General features: G+C 47.4%; 1 protein-coding gene across 1 annotated transcript in view; it reads left to right on the top strand.

Annotated features, from left to right (window-relative positions):
• Positions 1–3,940, top strand: part of spab (space blanket) — a 30,652-nt gene extending 26,712 nt beyond the window's left edge. Inside the window, exons 4-6 of the mRNA XM_084605760.1 lie at positions 333–494; positions 2,116–2,204; positions 3,797–3,940. Of these exons, the coding sequence (XP_084461886.1) occupies positions 333–494; positions 2,116–2,204; positions 3,797–3,940 (395 nt within the window). The remainder of the gene's footprint in view (positions 1–332; positions 495–2,115; positions 2,205–3,796) is intronic.
• Positions 3,941–26,160: the final 22,220 nt, after the last annotated feature.

Raw genomic sequence — 26,160 nt, 5'->3', positions numbered from 1 at the left:
CCTTAACAATGTCGCGTAAAAAAGAGCTTTTGTGAATTGGGTGAAACGGTGCATAATATGTCTATACAGTGGTGCAGTGGCACAGCTGAGAGGACAGAATTCAGCAACTGCGCCTATGTCATAGAATAGGTATGAGTCCTTGCGACGCCCCTTTAAGCGCGAGTAGCCCTCTATGTGTTGACTCCACGACACTAATTTTTCATAGTGGGGCTGACGGGGTGCCTTAAAACGTGCCGAACACATCTACCGGAAAAGATACACACAGAGCAAGAACACCTCCGGAGCAGTCAAGGTAGTTCGAAACTGACGTCAGTGTTGCGCCTCATTCGCAGTGGGAATCTGCCTGCCGGTGTACGGCCAACGCGAGGGAGAGACATGCCAACAGGACACGGACTGCGAGCGTGGTCTCAGCTGCCTCCAGCCCAGACCCGTGGCGGGAGGAGCTCGCCGGGTCTGTCAGCAGCGAAGCAGGGAGATGCACAAGAAGCAATTCAGTCAGTGCTCCTCTCGGACACCGCTGAGGCTTCCCGTTTCTTGTTCGAGCGTCCGGCATATCAGACATGCGAAACTCTAGGTTTACACGAGTGGTGCACTCGTCTGTCACGTTCGCATGCCTTTTAACCGCGAAACTAAAGCAATCAAGCATTTGCTAACTATAAGCATTAAAAAAGTACCGAAACTGTTGGTCTCAAGCAAAGAACCGCGTGAGCAGAACGGGTCTTTATAGTACATGGCTTTCCATTTGCCGCAATTCTATTTGGTGCTTTTACAGTTAGTGCTTTGCCACGAATATATACTCCAGCGAGAATTGTTTGAAATAGCCTTGTAGGGCTGGTACTTTGTAAAAATGTAAATATTAGTGCCTTCACGCCTTTCTCTCTCCAGTCTATTTTTAGGCGCTCTAAGGCCGGCAGCCTTTCCAGATCCCAACCATTTGACCCTGCCATCGCCACCACCGAACAAGAATCTTGCCCGACCGTTATTGTTTCTTTGTGCCGTTTCCCTGACCGGCTAAGCTGTTTCGCGAGGTCACACTCACGGGTAGTTCAACCTCGGTACAGCTACTCTAACGTTCGAGTCTCCTTGACGGGTTTTTCAAGTTCGCCAGTCAACAGATAAAGTGATGGAGCCTTTTACTGATCAATGACTGGCCAGGATCTTTTATAGCGTATGTTAAAAGAAAAACAACGCGGAGAGGATTCGGATTGCATGCGTTTTGATTTTGCGGAAGGTGAAGAGCTTGACAGTGTATTTCATGCGTATTGACGTTTAGGTTGCTTTCTATTTATGCAAATCCTGCAGCACCTCAGGGGCTTGATTGCAGGGGGAATAATTGGTGGAAAACGTAAGCTTTAATTGAACAATGTTTGTTTGACTAATGTACTTTTACAAACCGAATCCAGAGCGGCAAGCCTAGTTTTGCTGCCGAATCGAGTTCGAATAGAAAGAGGTTGAATAGAAGGCAACTAGAGGCAAGTATCTTAACATTCGAAATTTCTGTGAATAATCATACGAAACAAGCAATAGTGCGTAGCACTGGGCGGGTGGCGCTGCATTGCGGTACTGTATGAAACATTGGTGTCCATTAAGAGATCGGAATGTAATATTTGCATATTTACTTTACAGCTATTCATCACTTTGGGCTCGTTCGAATAATAGAGCAGAAGGGCATTTCATTTGCTATAAGATATTTTCTACCTACTCACGTGTCTATGCGTAACGACTCGGAAAGGGAGCAATGTACGCCATGCAAGTTATTTTAATACGTTTATAGAAATAGATAAGCGTTTTGCGAATGTTTTTGCGCCATTAAATTGATTTTCATACGAGACATGTAGTTCAGCTCATGCCGCAGCGGTTAGTAATTGTTGCCCGCCTACTTTCACGAAGTTCTTCCACTGAAGGTTGTGCCATCCTTACGGTCAAATTCTTTACAAGCAATATTTTTGAAACTGCGCAGTGCGGTGGTTGGTGGCAAGATTAGAGAACGCCCCTTTAGGCTCTGTCGGCTTCATTCCCTCAGTGAGATCTACTGTCGAAATGGCGCCAAAGGGTCCAAGCCGCAGGACGCGGTGCAAAACACTATGCTACATATGTCGCTGACTGTGTTCGCAGATGACGAGTGCCAGTCCTCGGACGAGTGCGATGCATCGAGGGGCCTCTGTTGTCAGATGCAGCGGAGACACCGCATGGCGCCCCGAAAGGTCAGTCCTGGATGTTGCCAAATACGCTTGCGAATGTGCAGTGCGCCGCTAAGCTAGTCAGTGTTCGACAGCATTCCTAAAGGTGGCAGCTTCTGTCAGCTAGTTTAGCTCATTGGTGGCACGCGGGAATATTGAAAGAACAGTAATTCAGTATGTCCGCTTTATTGCCGGCTTCTCCATTGTTTATAGCTGATACGCGGGTTTTAATCCTGTCCCTAAATATGTATTGCAAAAGTTGTAAAAATATGCTTGGTAAGCACAAAAAATCAGAGGACGATGCTTATTATAGCACTCAGGCATAAAACATAGAAGGAATGGGTGCAGAGCTTGCCTGTTGCGAGTATTTTCGGAAACTTTCGATAGGCTAATTGCCGAAAAAAAAAAACCAGCACCAAAGAACGTGGACGTGAGGAACACATAACACACGAAGAGCCTCGTTATTGTTAGATATTGCTTGTCCTAGTTGGATAAAGTATGTTGCGTTATGTTGTGTTGCTTTTGTGTGGTCCTGATGTACACGCTCTTTCGCACTGTTTTTTATGCCCGGTAGTCATGAACCGAATAGATCACAGATATAGAGGTGTTTCTTTTCTACGTGATCATATTTCTCGGAAGGCGGGGGGGGGGGAGGGAGAAACCGAGTAGACTACCACTCTCCTCGCCCTCGATTCTCGGCCTTCTGTAGTGCATTCTCTCGTTTTCTCCATAACCTTTTGTTTTCCCGGTATTCATTCCCTGGTTTCTTCTAGTTACACCGTCAGGTAGGGAATTATTCAGCGCTCGTCATATCCTCCTCCTCATTCAACTGCATCTACTTTCTGGGTCTTTTTCGTATTGCGACCACCTTCCGGCCGTGCCTACTTGCCTCCCTCCTAAACGTAACAAGGTTATTTGCATGTCTCTACTCTGCCACCTGGTAGCCGCTTCAAGTGCCAGGTGTCCCTTCAATCCTATTCTACCTGCCACGCCTGACAGGTGGCCTTTATTCCAACCACGCCGAAGACCTGAAGTCCAAGAGTCCAAGAACGAGCGCCAAAGAGCTGTGCTCTAAAAGGGGTTTTTGATGCAATGCACTTATAGCATTCAGCATTTGGCAGATTTGAAGCAGTGGCTTCGTCTATGTGCTCAGTCCTCGCATCTCGGCTTGGCATAGGTGGAAACGCAGCTATAACACCGGAAGTGTTATCGTGCTTTAGCGTCATATGCAACAATTTTTAGCTAATGTTATTATTTCTTACCAAGAAGGTAAACAGGAGTGTGGCTGAAACGGCAAGAAGCCGAGTCGACACAGCGCCGGTGAGATAGCCTCTCTCCTGAGACCAGATGTGGCACACGGTTCTGTGCAACACCAGCGTGGGAAGCGGGCAGTGCGGAAATTTCAAAAGGACGCTCAACTCAACTCGTCTTCATTTAGTAGGCTAGCAGTATGAGACTGCTTTGAGTAAAGCAGATCTGTCATGTCAATGAACTGTACCACAAGTTCTCTTCTTTGTTATTAATATCTAATGATTCTCTGTTGTTGTCGACCGAAGGAGCAAGGCTGATTCCGTCTGCAGCTTACGGCAGCCCAACGTCTGTTGCTTTTTTCGCAGGTGTGCTACTACTTCACCGACCCCAAGAGTTGCATAGGCAACGTCGCGGCGGCACCCATGACCGACTTCTACTCACCCAGCTACAAGCCGTACAAGAGCATGAGTTTCTTCCACAACCCCCTCTTCAAGGCACGCATGGGCTGAGGCCTCCGCTTTGGTCCTGCTTCGTTGTTGTCGTTATCACCCTAGCATATAGACACATCCTGTACACAAGCACGCTCTGAGGAAAAAGGTGTACATACCCCAACCACTTGGAGCAACGTGGCTCAAGAGGAGGCTGTTTCCTTCTCATCTGGCATGGAAGCCTGCACGCTTGCTGACAGAAACTAAACCCAGCGCCACCTACTGAGCAAGTTTCAATCGCCCCACTTTTCTGATTTGCTTCAAAACGAGTTTCAAACAACAGTACTCGCTTGGTTAATTAAGCTTTCTGAAGCAATCAACTAAGGCGCTAAATAAGGTATAATTAGTTACTGCGTACTCAAGTACGCTCAGCTTTACAAATATACTTTGTACACCTTTTTCCTTCTGTGCACCCGGTGAATGTTTCCTTAAAACGATGGTAAAGACGTCTTCCTCGCACGCGTCTAATCTCGGAAGCTATTCGCAAAAGGGCACAAAACAGACCCCACAAGCTGAAAATTTTCAAGTCATTTGCACATCGCAAAAGGAGAAGCATTGGTCACCAATGAGTAAAAGTTAGGAGACCTTGTGGAGCCAAAATCAGTACCGATTTGCTACTCTTGCAAAGACCGCAAAATTGGGTTAGAGGCTTTGTTCTTTCGCATGAATTGCGGGCAGCACACTGCTGTGCTGAGGACGGGTCGAAAACAAAGCAATACAAGTGTTTCCTAGCTGTACTCTCACGATAAGCATGCACGAATCCGCATTTTTCACACTGTGATGGACGTGCAGTCAGCAGCTGCTTGCTTATCTTTGGACACGGGGAAGACGCCAAGAGTTTAAAGATATCTCTAGAAATGAATTGCTAATAACAAAACTGCCTTGTGCATCAATCACGAATGTGGAGATATAGCAGATGTTGCTATACCGCTGGCGATCTGGATCGAGTCAACCTTGGCGATTACTCAAGCACATATTTCCAGTACCATAGTCACCGGAAGCGCAATGAGAAAAAAAGCACATCTCGTGATTGGATTTACTGCGAAATGCATAAATACATTTAAACCGAAGACTGTCGCCATCAAGTTGCCTGTAAGCGAGGTATATTAATAGCTTACTGCGTTAAAAACCGCCTAATATAACACTAGATTGTAGCGGGCTTGCTGTGCATGTGGCCTTTATGTTCGTATTTCGCTTTCAGCTTTGAGCTCAGTGCCCTGATGAGGGGTAGCTAGTTTCCAGAGGTAGTAACAAGACGGTCATAAGTAGGGAGGCATTGCGTGTGGCGAAGCTACCATCATCAGCAGAAGTGCGAATCTTTGAAGCCAGTTTTCTGTGGTCGAGAATCATTTCCTGATGAGAATGGTGTGGGACACTAAAATCGACTTATGTAATTTGATTTAGCCTCACCTCAACAAAATGTTACGAGTTACCTGCCCCTGTGAGAGGTAAGTTACTGCTTGCTTATCCTGCCTCTGCAGTAAACAAGCTATAACGCACTACGGGGTTTGAAGTAAGCCGGCTTCAGAAGACAAGGAATATTTTTTGCCTGAGTGTCGACCACATTTGTCCTTTGATAGAGTTGAGCAGGTGCGGAGCATATTTAATTTTCGGCTTGAAACGTTTTTTAGATATTTTTTTCCTCGGGCGTTGGAAAGAAATTGTTCAAATATTTTTATCCTCTCTTTTTTATACCTGCTGAGTAATTATCTCGTGTTCAAGTTAAGCTTCAGCTGCTGCTATGAGGTGACGTCAGTCGAGGCGCTTTGCGAAAATTCACTGCGCAGCGCTTTTCATATGGACGAAACCAGCCTCGTGATAATCGCTTAGTTAGTCGTCGGTGTCGTCTATACATGAGACAATCTTGGTGAGAGGATTCGGCCTGTGAGGCAGCCTCTCTTCCTGCCATCGTAACGTTCCCAACACGTACAAGTTTTCTTGCGGCGTACAATCTCTGAGCCCGTCTTAGTGCGGAGCTTTGGTAAGAAAACGCCCCCTTCCTTATCCGATGGGGGCCTAACATGACAATCATCCTCCGCTCTCTCTCTGTCCCACCTCTACATTAGAAGAGCAGCGGATGTTCTCTATAGGCCGCATGCTAGTGCATCCCCATGCGTTGAGACCCGCGCGCGAGGGCTGACACTGGCATGCGCTCAAATGGTTGTGTTATGGTTGCCGGTGTGGAGAGTGCGCTTGAATAAAGTTTATTCACTTGACATCTTCGTTTGTGTCACCTCATTTTTATATGACCACACGAGTACACACCTTGCCGTCATTATACAGCCGTGGTTATGGCTCTGGGCTGCTTAGCGCGGTGGCTTTTTCTTGGATTAATGTCGCCTGTGCGATGTGAGAGCACGTTAAAGAGCCCCGGCTGGATGTTCGAAATTAGCATGTAGTCCTTTATGCAGTTCAATTCTCACGTCCGATATCGAAATACCATTCTTAGTTCCAATTAAATGAAGAGAAAAACTTAAATGCTGGTTACAAATGTGCAAAGCGAAATTCATCGACATGTATTTGTGGTAGGTAGCGAATATAATTTGTACAGCTTTTTGCATATGACATGGAAATACAACAGTGAAATGCTTCAAGGCTTATTTAACAGGGCCACATCGCGCAACGAGCCATACGTCACACTGGACTCCTTGCTATCACCATTGTCGCACATCAAAACTCCGGGAGACCACGCATGCATCAGGGAAGGGCAGCCAGACAAGAGGTCTACTCGGCGCAGAAGCACTGCACACTGGTCTCTAAGCAGACGCTCAGATGAACGTGGCTTCTCTGCGGGACCATCTGTCGTGCGGCTGTTCCACAAGTTAAGTATATCACGAGTAATAAAGAATCTCGTGAAACCTTAGGACCTTTTCATTGCATGCAACATATAAGTGAGCAATCTCAATATCCTTTCCTAGAGTTTGCTGAAGAATGTTCCTAAAGCACGGCATCACGATAAAATGGAAAGCGACAACCAATATATACGATCTTTTGCGTGAAGCAAATTTGGCCAGGTGTAGTTACGCGTGATTCTTAAAAAAAACGTATTGTGAGTATTGTGTGTCCGTTCGAAACTACATTCATTGCACCCGTTTTATATCACTAAAGGAGAGGTAGGAATGCAATGAAATCGGACAGAAAATAGCGTATGGCTATTTCTTATTTCGTGGCAGCTGGCTCCTTACAAGGCCATAAAAGGTCATTGGGTTCTATTCAAGAGGCGACGTGAGATGACCCCATGGACAGGCGCTGCCAACGCCGCCTCCTTCTTTTAGATTGCAGGCTGAGAGGAATCTACCAGCCGGCACTCTCCTTGGATTCCTGTAAGACATGCTACGCCGTGGCCACGCTAAGGCACGCTCTTGAATAAGCGGGGCTTTATATCTACGGCCGGGTCTCTGTTTTGCATAATGCGCTACCTTACGACTTTCAGCATAAACAGTATGTGTGATATAATGAAGGTACAAATTAGGTCGAAATGATTAAAGAATGTGTGAAGAGCATACATGCAAACGAGCATTTGCAATTCATTAAAGCTGTCGCATCTTATCCGTATAGGCGGAGCTTAGGTGTGCCTCTAATTTTGTCATCTGTTCCGAATAAACGTACCGATACTTTGAGGAATAACGTGCAGCGGTGAAATGGAATCTGTCAGCCTCTTCTTTGAGAGAATAGGGGCTAGCTGTAACTCGCACTGCCACCGTAGGTTCTGCAACCGTCTAACAATAAATGTAGCCGCTTCAAAAGCATTGACCACTGCTTTAATGGGCCCGTTACATTATTCAACTGCATCCGCTCAAGCAAGCAGAGCCACCTGTTAACTGGCGGTGTTGGTGGCGGCATTGCTATTTTGTAGATTGCTGTAGGGAAGGCAGGCTAAAGTTTGGCTGGGCGATGGCAGCGCGCGGTATTCCCCTAGTGGCAGAATTATGCCGCGCTGATAGCGCAAAAAGTTGCCCCACGCTGACCGTACAAAGCGGCGCGCTTTCTCTCTCCGCATAACGGTTACCATCTGTTGCGCCCGTCTCCCATCGGGCACCGAGGATGCGAAAAGATGTCCGAAAGCAGCACTGCACACTGATTATCTTCATCGGAGGACAGCCTTAGCCATGTCTGAAGCTGCGTCGCGGTTGTTTAAAGGCTGGGAAGCGACCTATGCTGCCTGCTTCTCCAAGATAGCGCATTCACCTACTGGCTTGTGTGTTATTAAAAGAAACGCATGAGGTAGAAATCGTATGGCGCAGTTGAAACAACGACACAGAAAAGAAGTGCGCTACCTTAGTGATTAGAACATAATACTGATGATACATCAGCTGCGGCAGCAAGAGAGAGCACATGGCGGGCGTTCAATATACTGTGTGCACTTACTTTTCCCGTGAAACTGGCAGTACTTTCAACCGCTGATACGAAGTTGGCAGATGCCATACCCTACATAGCGTAGCCCTATTTAGTGCACTCGTGGTAGCAGTGTGCGACTCTGAAATGATGATGATGATGATGATAAACTCTTTATTTACTCCCAAAGAAGGGGAACCAGCCGAAAGACTGGTTGCACTGCTTAGAGAAGGTCAGCAGGGATCCCTTGGGACTCTGCGGCCTCCAATGCGCGCAAAATGAGCTGGCGCTGTTGGGCGAGCTCGGTGGTACGCAGGAGGGACTCACACGCATCCATTGTTGCTGTATTGTCTGCGTTGTGTCGTATACATGTCCACACCATGTGAATGGATGTGGCCGGTTGTGAGCAGTGTTTGCAGCTAGGTGCAATAAGATTTGGGAAAATTTTGCTATATAGCCATGGGTTGGGAAAGGTTCCTCTTTGTATTCTGCGCCAATGGACGGCCTCGCGCCGGCATAGTTCCCGTTGTGCAGGGGGTATAGACACCGTTCGAGCAGATAATAGAGAGTTTTAGCTTATCGTGATCCGCCACCGTGCGTTCCACTGCGCATGCCCAGATCACTTCGACGCCGATAGATGGCGCCACATACTGGATGTCGTCAAATAGACCTGCCGCGTCAGGACCAATCAGCTTGTGCGCCCCGCCCCAGCAGGGTAGCGGGCCACGGTGGCGGATCGCGGATCACGGTAAGCTAAATCTCTCTAATGCTGGAGGATGTCCGTGTATGTAACAAGGCGTGAATGAGTGCCTTGGGGAGTGTCAGAGGAAGCGGCAGGCTGAGGAGGGTACTCCGCCTGGTAGCTGAGTTCTCGGGCTAGAGCATGCGCCTGTGCGTTCCCGCTGAGCGTCTCATGAGCTGGGGCCCATATGAGAAGACGAGGTGTAGACGGTAAGGGGAGAGATCAGAGGATAGTGTGCGCCTGTCGGGATATACGACCTGCATCGAAGTTACGAATTGCCTGTTGGGAATCGCTAACGACTACTTTGGTGGAGGGGTCGGTCAGAGCTAACGCGATGGCAACCTCTTCCGCGGTGGTAACAGTTGCGGCGTTGAGGACGCTGCAGGCGTTGTGTCAATTTCGGTGCGGTGCCAATGCAACCGCAACCATAGCGGGGCGACGGGGGTGGTGGGAGGCATCTGTGTACGTAACGTCGGGGCGACCGGTAAAACGTTTGTGGAGTTGCCGGGCTCGGTCGGCTCTGCGCTCTGTATGATACTCTCGATGCATAAGTTTGGGAAGCGGAGGTATACGAAGACTGAGTCTCTGCTCAGGCGTGATGTCCATATACGTAGAAGTCGCCCTCAGAGGAGTGGTGCCTACTTGGCTCAGTACTGCACGGCCCGCATGTGTCAGCGAGAGGCGCTCATATTGGGAAGTTGGAGTCGCTTCAATCAGCTCGTCGACTGTGTTGGAGATCCCGAAGGTCATCATTTTGGTGGCGGAAGTGGACATGGGTAGACCCAATGCTGTCTTGTATGCCTTGCGCAGTGATGCATCCAGTCGTTCCCGATCTGTTCGCGTGAGATGAAGGTAAGGGGCAACGTAGGCAATGCGCGTACAAACGAAGGCTTGTACGAGGCGCAAAAGGTTGGATTCGCGCATACCCTTATGCTTGTTGGCGACTCTCTTGAGCAGGCGGCTGATCTGGATTACAGATTGATCTATTCGCTGAAGAGTAGTGGCGTTTCCTCCATTATCTTGTAGATGAAGGCCCAGGATACGGATCCGGTCTGTACGGGGTATGGGAGTGCCCTGTACTTGCAGATTGAAAGATGCCGGAGGCGATCTGGGGCGTCTTCCCTGGGTTGGGACAATGATGTGTTCAGACTTGGTAGCTGAGCAGGATAGGCCGACTGTGGCCAGGTAGGTACCAACGAGGATCGATGGCTGTCTGTAGAGTCTCCTCGATCTGGCCGTCACTGCTGTGTGCAATCCACAGAGTGAGGTCGTCGGCGTATAGGCAGTGGTGCAAGTGGGGGATATCTGCCAAAAGATTGGGCAGGCCAAACAGCGAAATATTGAACAGGAGTGGGGAAAGCGCTGAGCCTTGGGGTGTACCCCGGCTTCCAGGAGAGATGCAAATTACAGCCTTGTACTTGATAGGCAGCAACGCGACCGCGCTAAAGCGGTTGCCCATATCTGCAGCAGCCGTGTAGTAGCTTCAAAGTTAATGTCACTGAACTGCTTCTAAAGGGTTGGCAAAGGGGACTTAGGATTACCATATGTTTAACACTGAAGTTTGTTGACTAAATAGGCTAGCTGTAATGGTAAGGCCGGCAGCGGGCAAGGGGAAAGCGGGATTGGTGACGCGTTACCGTGATAGGTGGCCATGATCACCTCACCCAAGGGCCACAAGAATCACGATTTGTAGTGCAGGCATTCGTACACGAAGTGACGCTCGCCGAAGCTGAAAGCGGCCGAAATCTAGAGAGCATTTAACTGCAGTTTTTGCATGGTGACGAGGTAAACATCATATCAAAAGGGTTTCATGTCCCCAGGTTCGTAGTTGGAGAATTTATTTATTTATGTAATGTCCAGTAGCTTCGGTTTGCACTTAAATGTCCACAGCCTTCATGAAACGCTCACAAGCGATGCTCCAACGGACTCTTTCCTCTAACGATGATATGCTGACCCGGCACACGGATGAAAAGCTCTTAAAGGGCCCTTAGAACAATACTTTCTCTAATATTCTAGTGGAAGACATAGGCGTGGCCTAGGAGTATTCCATCCAAGTTTTAAAGCTTTGCATCGAGAAAATTGAAAATAGTTTTTAAAAGCGCTTCTGACGACCGCTCGCAGCCGATTAAGGCGCACGTTGCCCCTCGCGAATCTCCCATGTGACGTCATCGGAGCTTGCCGGGTGAGTTCTCTTATTGGACGTTCCCAAGAGACGCGGGCGGAACGGAGCGCGGTGAGGCGCCGTCGCAGCTTGTCTTCTCAATTTTTTCTTATTACTACTTGCTTTACAGGAAGGGAAAGGCGCGGCAACTGTCTCACTTGTTTTCTGTGGACACCTTAACCGCGCCGCAAGGGAAGGGAGGAAGGTGGGAGTTAAAGTGGAAAGAGAGAAAGAGGAGCCGTAGTGGAGGGCTTCGGAGTAATTTCGAATACCTGGGGATCAGCGCACCTGTGCACTAACATCGCACAGCACACGGACGCCTCTTCGTTTCGCCTCCATTAAAACGCAGCCGCCGAGGTCGGGTTCGAACCCGGGTACTCCGGCACAGTAGTCGGGCGTCTTACCACTGCACCACCCCGGCGGGGCTCAAATTTTTCTTCAACTTCGGTCAACTTCGGCGTGCGCAGAGTTGAGGGGAGAGAGGAGGAGTGCCAGTTTAGATCGCGAATGTTTTCGGTGTTGGTGACGCTAGCTCAAGAATTTGTGTGCTGAGGAGAGGAAGGATGGGTACCTACTACGCGTGCGTGTTCTTTGTAGTTTTAGTAAACAGCTTTTCATGGGCCCTTTAAGACCGTCCGATAGTTGCTTAAGGTCGGACACCCCGGACCATTCACGCGGCTTAATTTTCGCGCCGGAGCTTTTCATGAGAGGTCGAGCGGAAAACTAGGTAACCTTACGAAGGAGCGAACATGCTGGCACCACTACGGGCAGGTTAAAAGTTACAGCTGCGTCCAGTATTCGATAAATTAAGTGAAGCACCCCTGCATCCTCGAACAAGATGGGGACGCTGTTCCTGACGTAGTCGACATGCAATACTATGCTTCCAAACCCTGGTAGGTTCATGTGACGCGCAACTACATGGGGGCGAAGCCGTAGGTCAAAGAACACATTCCTTCCTTCCCATAGACTTCGCCGATATACAACACCATAACAGCCTCGTAATTGGAGCTGCAGTAGCCAGACGAGTTCCTTTCTGTTTCTCTCCGGCTCGTGCTTATGTCAAGCTTGGGGTTTGAGGAACGACAGGTGTAAACGGAGAACTACATAGAGAATGGGGAGGGAAGCAGGAAGTTGGCATCCCCGAGTCAACGAAAGGAAAGTGCGACTAGCCCTCTTATGATGATGGCGTCGGGGCAGCAAATGAGAGAACTGCAGATGCAATTACAAATTGCTGAACTACTAGTGGAATCAGAACGCAATGCTGCGCAGCAAATAAAGTGCGCCAGCGAATAGGCTTGGCGGATAGCGCAACTTAGCTACCAACAACAGGGCCGGAACCTCGGGTTACAAGGCAATGTTTTATTTGCCATGGCTATGGACACCTGGCTAAACTTTGTCCTACGAACGCAACACAGAAGCGAGGTGCAGACGCACCGACTGGTTACCCGGGTAGAAGCGTTAATACCACTCGACGACTATGAGCAGCTCTTGAAAACTGGTTTGGTTTGGTTCGTGGGGTTATACGTCCCAAGGCGACTAAGGCTATGAAAGACGCCGTAGTGGAGGACTCTTAAAATTCCGACCACCTGGAGTTCTTTAACGTGCACTGACATCGCACAGCACTCGGGAGCCTTGCTTTTCGCCTCCATTGAAAAGCGGCCGCCGAGGCCAGGATTCGATCCCGCTTCCTTGGGCACAGTAGGCGAGCGCCGTAACCACTGCGCCACCCCGGCGGGGCGCGTCTGAAAACTAGCGTTCAGGTTAGAGAGAATGAAGCCGACGAAGAAAGTGATGAGAGTGTGGAGCGTTCTGACGAAACTCTAGCGGGCGCTGTAGCAGAAGACGACAGTGGAGGGCAAACCACCGCATTTCCGACGACTTGACAAATATTTCATGAACCGCGAATTGGAGATGAGAAGCATGTATTACTGCTGAAAAGGAATAATCACACATAGACAGCATCCGATGCAGTCCAAAACTCCTTGAAAAGCGCCACATCGCTTCGTCCAACTGACCTGAATCTGTTCTTGCTCGCCATCGATGCTTCGGACGTCAAGGCAAAAATACTTTGCCCCACGCAGACCTGTTGTGCGACTAATGAAAAGGAGACGTGCGCTATCGCTTGGATACTAGTACGATTTAAAGTCCTGTTGAACGGCACACCTGTTCGGGTCGTAAGGGATCATGACTCACCCAGTCAAGTGTCTGACTCTCGGCAGTACGTGCAGTCCCAGGCTCACTAGCACGACGTTCGCCCTGAAAAGATGCTGTATCGGTGCAGAGAACAGGAGGGAGATCAAAACACTGATGCCTGTGTTATGTCACGGCTGGTGCTAGGGACTTACCATTGCCTTGGCGTCGATGCTAGCATGGGAGGTAATTTCGCTGCAACTGTGAAGGTCAAAGGTAAAAGTAGAATAACATCAACATTATCATCAGCCGTACTATACCCACTGCAGGGAGAAGGCCTCTCCCATTTTCCTCGAACTAACTCGGTCCTGAGCTAAGTGCATCCACTTGACCCCTGTGAACTTCTTAACCTATCTACCCACCTAAATTTCTGCTCTCCCCTGGTACGCTTTGCTTTCCTTGAAATCTAATTGGTTATCCTTAGAGACCATCGGTTGTCCTCGAAATGAAATGATTCAGATTAAAGATAAAGTCATCGCCGGGTCATCACTCACCCTTATCATGGTTATCACGTATAGGCACAATGTCGTTGTTATCTCAGAATAATAGCTTGAGAGGCCAGTTGGTGCTGCATAGTACCCAGAAATGCGGTGCAACGAATACAATCACCTATTCACGCATTCTATTCACTTGATTGTGTTCGTTGCGCCGCATTTGTGGATAATATGTCATTTTTATGCTTGGCCAACTGCTATAGCGTTAATATGCGGCTGATAGACAAGCAAGAAAGATCAAAATTTGGGGGGGGGGGGGATCTTACCACCGGATTGATGTTCTCTAGCACTAAAAATGGGCTTGCGAGAACAACCCTAAATACCTATTACCTAGAATTCCAAGGCATGAGTTCGCGCGACAAACAATTTTTTTTTCATAACTTTATACAAATCTTGTGGACAGTCTCGGCCCGATGTTGCCGCCGTGGGAGGAACAGTTCCAGGGGTCAGGGGCACACTTCGCAGGTATTGTCGTTCAACCGGCGAACCGCTGCTTGTGGACCAAAGTAACAGCGAAGTATTGGGCAAAATGACCCTCAATTCAGAGGGTGCACTGACCGATGTCAACAGGTTTCTGGCGTTGAATTCGGCATAAGGCGAGCTGGCGGGTTTCTTGAGCCCATTGCATGAGTGTTTAGACCTCTGCATAGGCATCGGTGTTACTTTCTCCGCTACCTAGCGGACAGCCTGGCGTCCAACAATCATGGTACAAAGCCCGTATATCAGTTGTAAATGTAAATTGGTTCACAGGAAGGGAAAGGCGCAGTAACTGTCACACTTGCTCTGTGGACACCCGAACCGCGCTGTAAGGGAAGGGAGGAAGGTGGGAATGAAAGTGGAAAGAGAGAAAGAGGAGCCGTAGTGGAGGGCTACGGAGTAATTTCGACCACCTGGGGATCTTTAACGTGCGCTGACATCGCACAGCACACGGACGCCACTTCGTTTCGCCTCCATCGAAACGCAGCCGCCGCGGTCGGGTTCGAACCCGGGAACTCCGGCACAGTAGTCGGGCGTCTTACCACTGCACCACCCCGGCGGGGCATATCAGTTGTAAAGAGTTTGCTTTATAATAATTTCGTTCAGCCATACGATGCTCGTCAATGAGTTCCATGAGTGCGTTTGTTTGGGGATGACAAACTGAATATTCGATGCCCACTGTGGACACGTTGTCGAGGGAGCGCGTACGTTCAACCGAAAGCGGTGCAGCGAGCCGAAATGACGACCAATGCTGCATTATGACGTTGAACTATATTTGGCACAATACTGTAGCTATTACTCCGGGAAGCGATTGTGCCTTGGCGTGCCATGTTGTAGTTGTCTGTTGCTGCGAAGATGCTTTGTTCTCCGAGGATGTTGGTGGGAATGATTCCCCAATATCGTTTGCACTTATTGGAAATTCAGCAATGACGTGATACGGGCTGGAGAAGGCCTGCATGTTTCACTGGTGGCGTCTTTCACCGTTGGTAGCGCCGACATGACTTGACATAGTGTTGACGGAAGACCAGCTTGAGCCAGCAGTTCTCAGGAATGCGTGCGAATGTTCTATTTACACCCAAATGAGCTGCAGAAGGCATCTTCGTGCCACGCGTGCGTGACTTGTGGTCGGGGTTTGGATGGGGCCGATAGGAAAAGGGTTTTCTTGCCACGTGCGAAGGCTGTTTTTCAAAGGGCTGGCTCAGGACGCCGTACCAGCACGCACTCCGAATGTTAGCACGTGAAACAGTGACGTCAAGGCCTTCGAGATGTCAAGGCCGTAACCTTTGATGCTATGTCATTTCGGACGTCGTGATGAGAATATGAAACAGGAAATTGCCCTAGGCGACGGGCAGGGCCTTATCAACATGAGCACGCGACAAGCAATCGACAGCGTGGCGATTACGGCCGCATTTGTAAACAACTTTGACGTCGAATTCCTGCAGCCGGAGTCTCCATCTTGAAAACCATCCTGAGGAACCTTTGATCAAGTCTGGCTAGCCAGCGCAACTAAAACACCACACTGCTCGAAGGCTCTCTCCATGGCAAACTGCTCTGTGTGATTTATTGTAAATTTCTTAATTTGCAGGCTGACTGATTGACCCTAACGCGATAAATAACTGGGAGAGTGTTTAGTAGGACACTTTGCATTTAGTGAGCCATTTCCCTCGACCCCGTATTGACCAGTTTATATTGATGCGAAAATTGATGAGTCAATGCGTGACTGCGAACATCGGGCGCACCAAGCTAAGGAACACTACGAGGAAAGCGACTGTTATCGCCTGTAATGTTATGTCACTTCCTTTCAAGTCTCCTTAGCTGGCAACGCGGAAGCTACTTAAGACGCCCGAAAAGGAGCCCAATGTTATCAGCATTGCCTCCATACCGAAGGCAAACACATGTTCTATTCTCCAGAATTGTTGAAAAGGAGATCAGGCAAAGGGGGGGAGGTAGATAGCTGGACGATAAGGAATGAACATGGCATAAAGAGTTAATAGAGCTTACCGTAGTATTCTCCGATTAATTGACCACACTGCCTTATTCAGTTGAAACTCATGATTAGGACACACTCATGCCAAGTATAATGATGAGCATAAAAGTTCTGACGGAAAATCCACGTTTCTCGATTAAAATTCACGTTCAAGCTGTGCTGGAACGTGAAACCTGGAACCCAGGAAAGCATGAGTTCTCAGGTTTCCATTTTCGTTACGGGCAAAAAATGTATTTGACACGTGTAAGGCTCCACAGCAGTCAAATATCTATGTTATAGACAATATTTTGGGGCATTTGGATCAAATTTTAACGTGCTCGTACTTGACATGTGCACAACCCGGCGAAAACTAAAATTGATTATGATTGTCGTTAGAACTAAGCTGTTTATTTTGTGTCTTTTCCAGACTTGTACGTAACGCATTACAAGTAATTCATTTCTTGTAATCAATTATAGTTTGTGAAATTTCGTAATTAACCGATTCGGAGAGGCGAGAAAGCAGCTTTCGTTAGTGCAAAGCCCAACGTACTCTGTTGTGATGCAACAGGGCACAGCGTCCCAATGGACTTCGGCACCCGATCAGGCCACATGTAATGACCCTGATGCAGGGCCATGTGCGCCCACGGTAGATGCAGCACGCGCTGCTCCTGCACCCCCCCCCCCCCTCCCCCTGCAGGCTTTGCGAACCTCTAGGGCCTCTTCTCAAATGCCGAGACCTACTTCAAACGTTCTTGTGAGTTCTTCACGGTAGTCCAGCGTGTGTGAAGATGCACAACCGAGGGTAGCCTTTTACCGTCGATGCCTGAATTAAAGACGGCGGGACTCTTTACAACGCAAAGAAAGAAAGAAAGGAGAAGCCCCAAACAACGGCGCCAGAAATAACGTAGTCTCTCAGTGATTCACCGCGCCCGCACCTATAATGAAAAGAAACAGAACACAGAACGGGAACTTGCAACTCGCCAGTTGCATGTTCGCGCTCTGTGTAGTGTATCTTGTCGTTCTAGGTAGTGGTACACTGCTATTTGCGCAGTGTACCACTACGATTCCCCAACTAGGCCCAGTTATCGGCATTTTAACGTAGTCTCTACTTCACTCTTATAGCTGAAGAAGGTTTTTGTAATAAATTGGAATTCCAGGTGACTGCTTAATAGCTTGTGCGACGAAAAGGCATTTTAGCGACATACTCATTGGCCGCCTTATGCCTACAGGAAACGAACATGAGCCCCCTGCACATGAATATTCTTAAATATACGGTCTTTAGCCTTGGCCGAGAGCGCACATGCAGATTCTCAGGCTATGTTGCCGTCATAGTGCAAAACCATGTTGCAGCTCGTGAACACAGACTCAAAACTCGGCTAGAAGTAGTAGCCGCTACACTTCTTAGATTCAAAACTATCACAATTTGCAGTATTTATATAGAGCCACAGCTGAAAATAGCGATCCATGATAATAAATATTTTTCAACTAATTTCCTGACCATGCTTAATAGTTAGAGATTTTAATACCGCCTATTCTTTCTGGGGGAGTGAAAAGATTTTAATGCCCCCTCTTCTTCCTTGGGGAGTGAAAAAACTGACGCGAGGAGCCATATTTTAGAGTATTTTATTATGTGCAATAATATTTGTTTGCTAAACACGGTAAAACCCACATATTGCTCCCCGAGCTCCGAGGAAATGAGCTCTATTGATTTATAGTTTCGTTCTCCTTCTGTTTTTAGCGATTTTAAATGGGACGTCCTAGATATTCCACCTGGGAGCAACCCCCTGCTTATAACAATAAGCTTGACAACATCTCCATCTATCACTCGAACAAAACCGCGACCTTGGAAGCTGCATTTACCTGGCTGGAAACATTTGTGAACTAAAGCCACCGTGTAAATTATTTTTCAGAAGATTTTAACGTGGATGTACTGAGTGAAAGATTTACCACTTATATCTTAGCTGCCCCACTCAGCCACCAGGCGTAGCGCGAGAGTATCAAAGAGTGATCGACGCAAGAATGCAGGGAGGCGCATAAGCAACAAAATAAGGCACGGGGAATTTTTGGAGGTACTCCGCACTGACGAATCATTTCATTTTCAAAAACGCTAAAGCTAAGCGTGCTATGTGCGTAGTAGTGCTGTAAAAGCGTCCTGGCAGCATTATATGTAATCTATAAACGACTGGACGACATCTAACATTATGGGGAAAAAAGCAACAAACTAAAGGCCAGGTACTCCCCATTACGGTTCCTCTCCTTATGGAACCAAATATCTAGACAAACATTGAAGAACAAGCAGACATTTTAGATGAACATTACTGCATCGTATCTAGCTCACCAAATTATTCAGGGTCATTTTTAAAGTAAAAAAGCCGAGCGGGAACACAAAAATTACATACAAGTGGCAATGTTCACGAGCCCTACCAGCGGCCCCCTTACACTACAAGAAATATATGTATTTCTTCCGGTAAACAGACAGCACCAGGACCAGATGAAATACATTATGAAATGTTAGCTCAACTTTACGAATCCGCAGTTTAGGCAATTAGGAGAAATGCCGCAGGCCTCCAAGAAAGCTAGTATTGTTCCGTTACTGAAACATGGAAAGCCACCAACCTCTCCAAGCAGTAGGACTTTAGCACTAAAGGTTTGTCTCGATAAATCCCTTGAAAGTGTTCTAAATTTTAGGGACACGTTTACACTTGAATCTCGCAAACTTCTTGACACCCGTCAATATGGCTTTAAAAATCGTGTTCAAAGACTGACCATCTCGTTCGCTTGGAAAATACATTTCGAGAAGCTTTAATGCGTTAACAACACTGTCTTGTCGTCTTTTGTTATTTAGAAAAAGCTTACGACACGACGTGGAGGTTCGGAATCCTACGTGATCTGGGAGACCTCGGCATCCGAGGCGGATGCAAAAATCTTGAGTGACATTTTGTCCAACCGTTCATGTCAAGCGCGTCTTGGTGCCACCCTCTCAAGAAGTTTCATGGCGCACCTCAGGAAGGATCTTGAGTAAAACACTGTTTATAGCAAGGATTAGCTCCATAAAAAATTATTCCAGCGTCTATCCCGTATTCGGTCCATGTCGACGACACGCAAATATTGTTTTACATCTTCTAACGTACCAGCATGCGAGAGGCAAATTCGATTGACAGTAAATGAACTAACGACATGGGCAGATATAATTTGTTTCAGGTTCTCCACACAGATGTCACTGGCTGTTTTATTGTCACTTAGACGATGTTTGCACGCAGATCCCACAGTCTATCTCAATCACGTTGTTCTACCAGTGAAACATCAACATAAATTTCTAGACATTACTTTCGAAAGAAAGCTGGCTTCCCCCCCCCCCCCACACACACACATAAACGTTCTCAAATAGAAAGCCTTCCGATCTTTGAACATACTTAAAGTGCTGTCACACAAACGCTAGGGATCAGACAGGAAATGCCTCCTGCATATTTATCATTCTGTTATACGCTCAAACTTGAACTACGGTAGCGTAGTGTATGGGTCTGCAAGATGCTCATACTTTAAATGACTCGACCCCGTGCACAACCTACGTTTGCGTCTTTCGCCCGGCGCATAGAGGACATTGCTCGTGAAAAGTATATGTGGAAACAAACGAACCACCACCACAAGACATAAGAAACATCCCTGCACTTTCATACGTTCTGAAAATCCGGTCAATACGAAAACATATCTCTTACCCTACACTTACAAAACGCCCCTCAAGAACATTGTTCGCCAATAAACCCCAAGCCGCAAGGCCTCTCACACTCCGTTTCGAAGAGCAATGCCGAGAAATCAACATACTTGATGCGCTCACTGATGCTGCACACAGACCTGACCCACTGCTACCTTCGTACAAATTCCTTGCTATATGTGACCTCTCATTAACCCACTTTAGCAAAGTACAAACACCGCACGAATACATTATACGAGAGGTCTTGGTACTAAATGAGAAATACGTTGATCACACATCATTTTATGCAGATGATTCCCAAACAACACTTCATATTGGCAGTGCTGTAACAGAAGAAAAACGGGAAAAAAATAATAAGGTTGCCTCAGTGTGCCTCAGCATTAACCGCAGAATGTTACACCAATCGCTAGCAGCAGCAAAAATAGTCAACAACATTGAAAGCAGTATCATTTACACAGGCTCCCTCAGCGTACTTACATCATTACAGCCCAAACATCCAACAGAACACTCTCGCAGATATATGTGACAGGGCCCTTCCGGTACATAGAATTGTGGTGAAGGTTTTTGGCAGTTTTCGCGTTCCTTATCTATTATTTCCAAAAATCCTAATACGTACACGTATTTCGCAACCTTTCTAATGATTGGTGGGAAATTCGTGTTTGCTGAATATTTTTTCCTGCTTGCAAGTTCGGAACCAAATATTTCTATAACATGTTAATTCACCTTAAATTTCTATGCCGAGTTTAATCTACTGACCCCCCCCCCCCCCCCTCAACGCTACTAGTAATACGACGATGTTCGAGTAAGTTGAACACGACGCATCGATGTACGACTCTAGGTGGTAGCAGTAAGTAGATAAGGAAATTTCTTGCTCACGTCACCTTACGTGTATCTTTGGGTGCATCAGATCCGCACTTGTCAACTTGACCCTTCTTTCAAATGCTCTATACTTAAGCTAAGCTTGTTACCCATTTGAGTTTCAATTTACGCACGGCGTGGGACAGAACCCGACACGCTATGCCCGGTTAAAAAAAAACAACGCTAAACTTTAGTTTAGAAGAAGGAATTGTTTAGGTGGTGGTGCTAGATACTGGAGGAAGGGCATGAGAGCAGAATGACAACGGCCAAAAATAAAAAGTGTAATTAACGAGCATAAAGGTGCGAACACTGCACTGCATTTCGTCGTTTCTGCTCGTTCTTCTCTTCCCAAACCCCGAATGCAACTTGCCTCACAGAGGGTTGCTTGCCGTCTACGCAAATGCACCATAGTGCACCAAGCGTTTTCCTGTTTTGTTCAACATCAGTGGCTCCATCATGCCTTCAGATTGCAGTGGAAGGCGGGCACGCGAGTTCTTCTTCCCTTGATGGCCTCAACCTTTTCCTTTCATGCGCGCTACTGACAGGGACAAGTGTCACCCGAAAGGACGGAAATGCAGCTGCCGCACTTTGCAACAAAGGCGGAACTGCGATGAATTATTCATGAAGGAGCTCGACCATCTCCACGACTCGGCTGTGGTAAAAGCCGGAACAGAAACGCTCGATTCGGCGTGAAACTGCCCTCGTCAGGTCTCCTCTGTCGGCTTTTATTGCTCTATCTCGCGGGGCAAGAACGGAGGAACAGAAGCCGGCTTCCATTCCGAGCCGGTGCACATGAGACACAAAGCGGTAACTCGTGCCGCGGGAAACAAATTGCTACGGTCCACAAGCAGAAGTTTTTCGCAACGCATGTTGACAGCCGAGAAAAAACAAAAAATGCTGGTACTTAATGCGACCTGCAAAAGGACTGTGGATTCATTTTTACGCCAATGATTTGGGTTCTCGGCATATTCGCTGAAAACAGACACTGTCCACTTGCAGTTCCCAGCTTTTCCACCAGAACTTGACATCAGGAGATGTAGTGCGAAGCCAGCAGATGACGAAAATAAATTCAGGCTACAACTGACACAATATATGTCTATTGTAGCCTGGCAGGGCGATTCCTTTAGTGTTTCTGTAATTTGATGAAGGACGTATTACGGCTAATGGTTCATACAGTCGGCATCCGTCCGGCCGCACCATAGCTCTCAAATAAATTACGTCCTGATGACGTCATCAGATAAATGAAAGTCGTGTCTTCACCGGAAGAACCTCCATCCCTCATATCCCTAGTGATCATGAAAAGCATACAATACATGACAATGGTGATGACAATGATGCTGCAATTAGTGATAATTAAAATGATGACAGTGGTGATAATAATGACGGTGCATTTAGTTGATGATTATAATTAGAACAAATGTGATGCACCCTGAAAGGCAACAACACTCAGGATGTCTCATTTCTGCAGCGTAGATTCAACAGTGCTCTCGAAATCATTTTAATTCTTGACGAAAGGTAAAAGCGCACGGCAAGACACACACTCGAGTGAAAACGACACAAGACACGTGCTGTCGACGTCACTTGAGTGTGTGTCTTCCTGTGCGCGTTTACCTTTCGTCAACTTGCAATTCCCCATCTAGCACATCTTCAAATTTTTTAATTCTTACTGAAGTGAAGGCTTTCCCACTAAATTGTAAAAAAAAAACATTTAAATAAAGTCTCATTTTTCTGCAATTTCCTTCGGGGTAATGATGGCTACCTTGCTATCTTTAACATGATCTCATTTGTAGTCGAGGCGTCGCAACATATGCTTATTCTGGAACACAAGATGTACCGATTTTCGATTCATAACAGTAAATATTTTGTTTTTTCAACGACATTGTATTTAAGTTATTGACCGATGCCGCAATGAATGATGCATACTTCTTGCTTCGTGAAGAATTACTACAGTTCTCCCAGGATTTAAATTTGTTAGCTACATTCCAGGAACAGCGAACCCGTGCACACAACAGCAGCTTTTACAGACGCCACCTTTATTTCCATGGTATGTGTGGAATATTATGAGGCTTGTTATAAACTCGTTGATGAGAATTCTCAACTCCTTCAAGTGCGCAGCAAAATTAGGCTTTAGAGCGCAGGTCTTAAACGCCTGCTTCTAGCTTAAGTAGCGTCGCGGTAGCCAGAGGGCTACTATAAACCTTATTCACTATCAGGTTTAGCAGGTTTAGCAGGTGATAGCTGTGGCAACCCTCTATGGCGGAGTCACCATAATGTTGGGTGGTCCGACATTAAAAGGACAAAAAAATTGGCAGTGGCTTAGCTTGGCTATGCCAGGACATGCGTAGTGAGAGGTACGTTTCACTGGCTGAGCTTGTTGTGGTCACTCTATTTTCTGTATGTTTAATAATGAGAGACTTTAGGTATGCACATTTTTTGTTCATTTTGGCTTGACAGATAAGAAAACTGCCCGCTGATCTTTGAAGTAGCATGCTGCGGTCTCCATTTTGTCTTGTCTATACAATATTTCAATTTGGTAGAGTTTCTCTAGTATACAAGATCTATAGTAGTTCCCCATTCTGCACCATGACGTAAAGGTCCAAAGCTAAATTAATGTGAAACATTTCTATCATTCCCTAAGAAATTTCTTTTCGGGTTGAAATCACCTAAAGTCACGCAGCTCTAAAACTGTGCCGTAGGCTCATATACACGTGGCAACCATATCAATCGTCTGCCCGACTGCTTTATATCCGTCTTATAGACCTCTCCCTGTTTGAAAACAATGTGACGTCAAGGAAGCACGTGAAGATGGGGGCGCACCGAAGAAAACCTGGCTTCAGGGGCAAAAGCGCTCCTTTCAGCCGGGGTCTCCCTTCTGCAAGGAGCGGCGGAAAGCTGCGCGCTGCTGTGCGAATTTTGCTTCAAATCTCGCGGTAGCCATATTCGTATCCGGCACAATATGCGGCATTCCTTACTACACGCACCTATTAGCAATTTTTGCCTTGAAAATGATGACAGTCTCGGCAAGCATGTATGCAATTATTTTGGTTCTATGAACTGGCACGGCTGCATGCGGACGACCTGAAGTCCTACCAAACGCTTGAAACTCATAGGACGTAAGCATACTGGAAAACGGGTCAATGCAGGCATATTGCAAGCATCATTTTCTTTCCTTTTTTTATTCTTCACAAAATCGAGTGTGAGCCCCACGAAGCGTAAGCAGTTATGAGCGAAAACAGCAGCGCACGCGCGAGCTTCGTGCTTGGCTGGATGGTTTCCATACCAAGTACAGGCATTTTTAGCGTTTGTTATTTCCGGCCAGACAAAGAAAACAAATTATTTCCGCCTAGTCGTGTAGTGCTGTCACCAAAACTGTGTTACAAGGAAGCTAGCAATAACACGCGAATGAGTCCCGTGGTATGGAAAGTACCAAAGCGCAATTTGTACCACAAAATAATATTCATGCAAGGCGCATAAGGGCGCCTAAATGATTTCAGTAAAACACTCTTCGCTTGGGACACGATAGCTTTCGAACTAGCTATATAACGATTCCCTCAAGGGATGCTGTTGTACTTGTGCGATCATGCCGCTGGCATGACCTTGGGAGCCGTTTGGTGAGAGAGCTAGCTCCTTCAACATGACCGACCGAACTGGACTAAATTCAATGCCGAGCAAGAATCTCTAAAAGCGCTTCAATTGATATCATGCTGCCCCAGCCTTTTAGAGCGTGATTGGCCAGCATTCAGCACGATTCGTTCGGAAGGGCAATAAAGCAAACTAATAAGTGCTTGTTCTTTCCCCATAATTACGCGATCACACTTGTATACCAGAAAAATATGCTTACTGCAGAGAACAATATCGAGGGCTGCCGGCGCACGACGTTTGTCGCTTGGCTCATTGCACAACTGAAAAACACATTTGGATCGCGTATAGAACGGAAGAAACATGTAGTCGGTCATCTGCGATCGAATATCGCATCACACCACGCGGGATCTTCATGACGTTGCGAAAAACACAGCAACTTGTCACCAGACGAGACCAAATCCTCCGCACCATGCCACCAGCCGCGGAAAGTTTTGCCCCCCACGGGGCGGCCAACCACTTCGCCCCTCCTCCGATACGTCATTCGTGACGTAGGCTGGAAGAGGTCTGTTACGCAATGCTGCGCCGACGAAGCTTGCGGTGCACGTGTTGGGTCTCTCTGGTTACCATGGTATCGGCGCATGCGCCAAACTGCCCATCCGCGTGACGTCACGCGTGGCTCTGACGGTGTAGCGGGCACGCGACCGCGGCAACGGCGAAGCGCACGCCGAACCTGCTGGCTGCTGCTCCTCTCCGGTTGCCATGGTAAAGGCGCATGCGCACATATGGCCTCTCCAGGCCACCGCGAAATGCAGGACTGGTAGCCCAGTGTAGCTCTCGCTACAAAGTACGGTTTAACTCAGCTAATCACGAAATAGCGTGCAGCAGCTGGACGTTCTGACAGTGTTGTGTTAGCTGTCTCTCAATTAATAAACGCTATTTTATTGTGTTGATCAGGCGGCCATACTTCCAGACCACACGTTGCATGTCTGATGCAGTACTGGAAGTTCCGAAACGCTGTAGAATATGCAGTGGAGATATGCGAAAGCCCGAGCGTTGCTGCTGCACACAGTACATCGTGTGCGCCTTGTCGAACACAACCAGCGTTGTGTTGAACGAATCAAAGTTCACTGGCGGTATATAATTGGGTCATAGGAAATCATAGGTGCGGTATCTGACACACTTGTTTCTGTGGACACATGAAGCCCCTCAAAATGGTCAAACGTCAAATCGGCTTTCCACATCTGGTTTTAACTATTACTATTATTGCTATTATTATTCTATGCGATCTATCAAACTGTTCCCAAATCTCCGTTTTTTGCGGCAGGTTCCCGTTATCACTGCTCCCATGAACAAGAAGTGCTTCTGTCGGGCAGGCCAAGCCACCACGGGACTTCTGCCCACAGGCTGGACGCCCATGTGGTGGATCCTGCTGCCCTGGAAATTTAAAAGGCCACTGTCCACCCTCCGGTCGTAAATATTTTCTTCACTGGTGACTGTGAGGCTTCGCCCTCAAAACGCAAGGCCGGAAATATATTTTTGTAAAGAGTAATTAATAACGCTGTTACATCCACCTCAATCACCTGATTCTGTCGTGTTTGTCTCCTTTCGTTTCTCCACAAAGGTTTTTCACTCTCCCGCCTGGTCGTCTAGCCTCCGCAAGCCAAATCCCCTTCCTCTTCATCGTTTGGCGGGACGGGGGCGTGGCACACTGCGTGCGCGAAAAC

The sequence above is a fragment of the Amblyomma maculatum genome, chromosome 6 (genome assembly GCF_055883805.1).
Source record: "Amblyomma maculatum isolate TAMU_Amacu chromosome 6, ASM5588380v1, whole genome shotgun sequence".
Classification (NCBI taxonomy): domain Eukaryota; kingdom Metazoa; phylum Arthropoda; class Arachnida; order Ixodida; family Ixodidae; genus Amblyomma; species Amblyomma maculatum.
The sequence above is the reverse complement of the archived record's forward strand: the minus strand, read 5'-3'. Positions and strand labels throughout refer to the sequence as shown.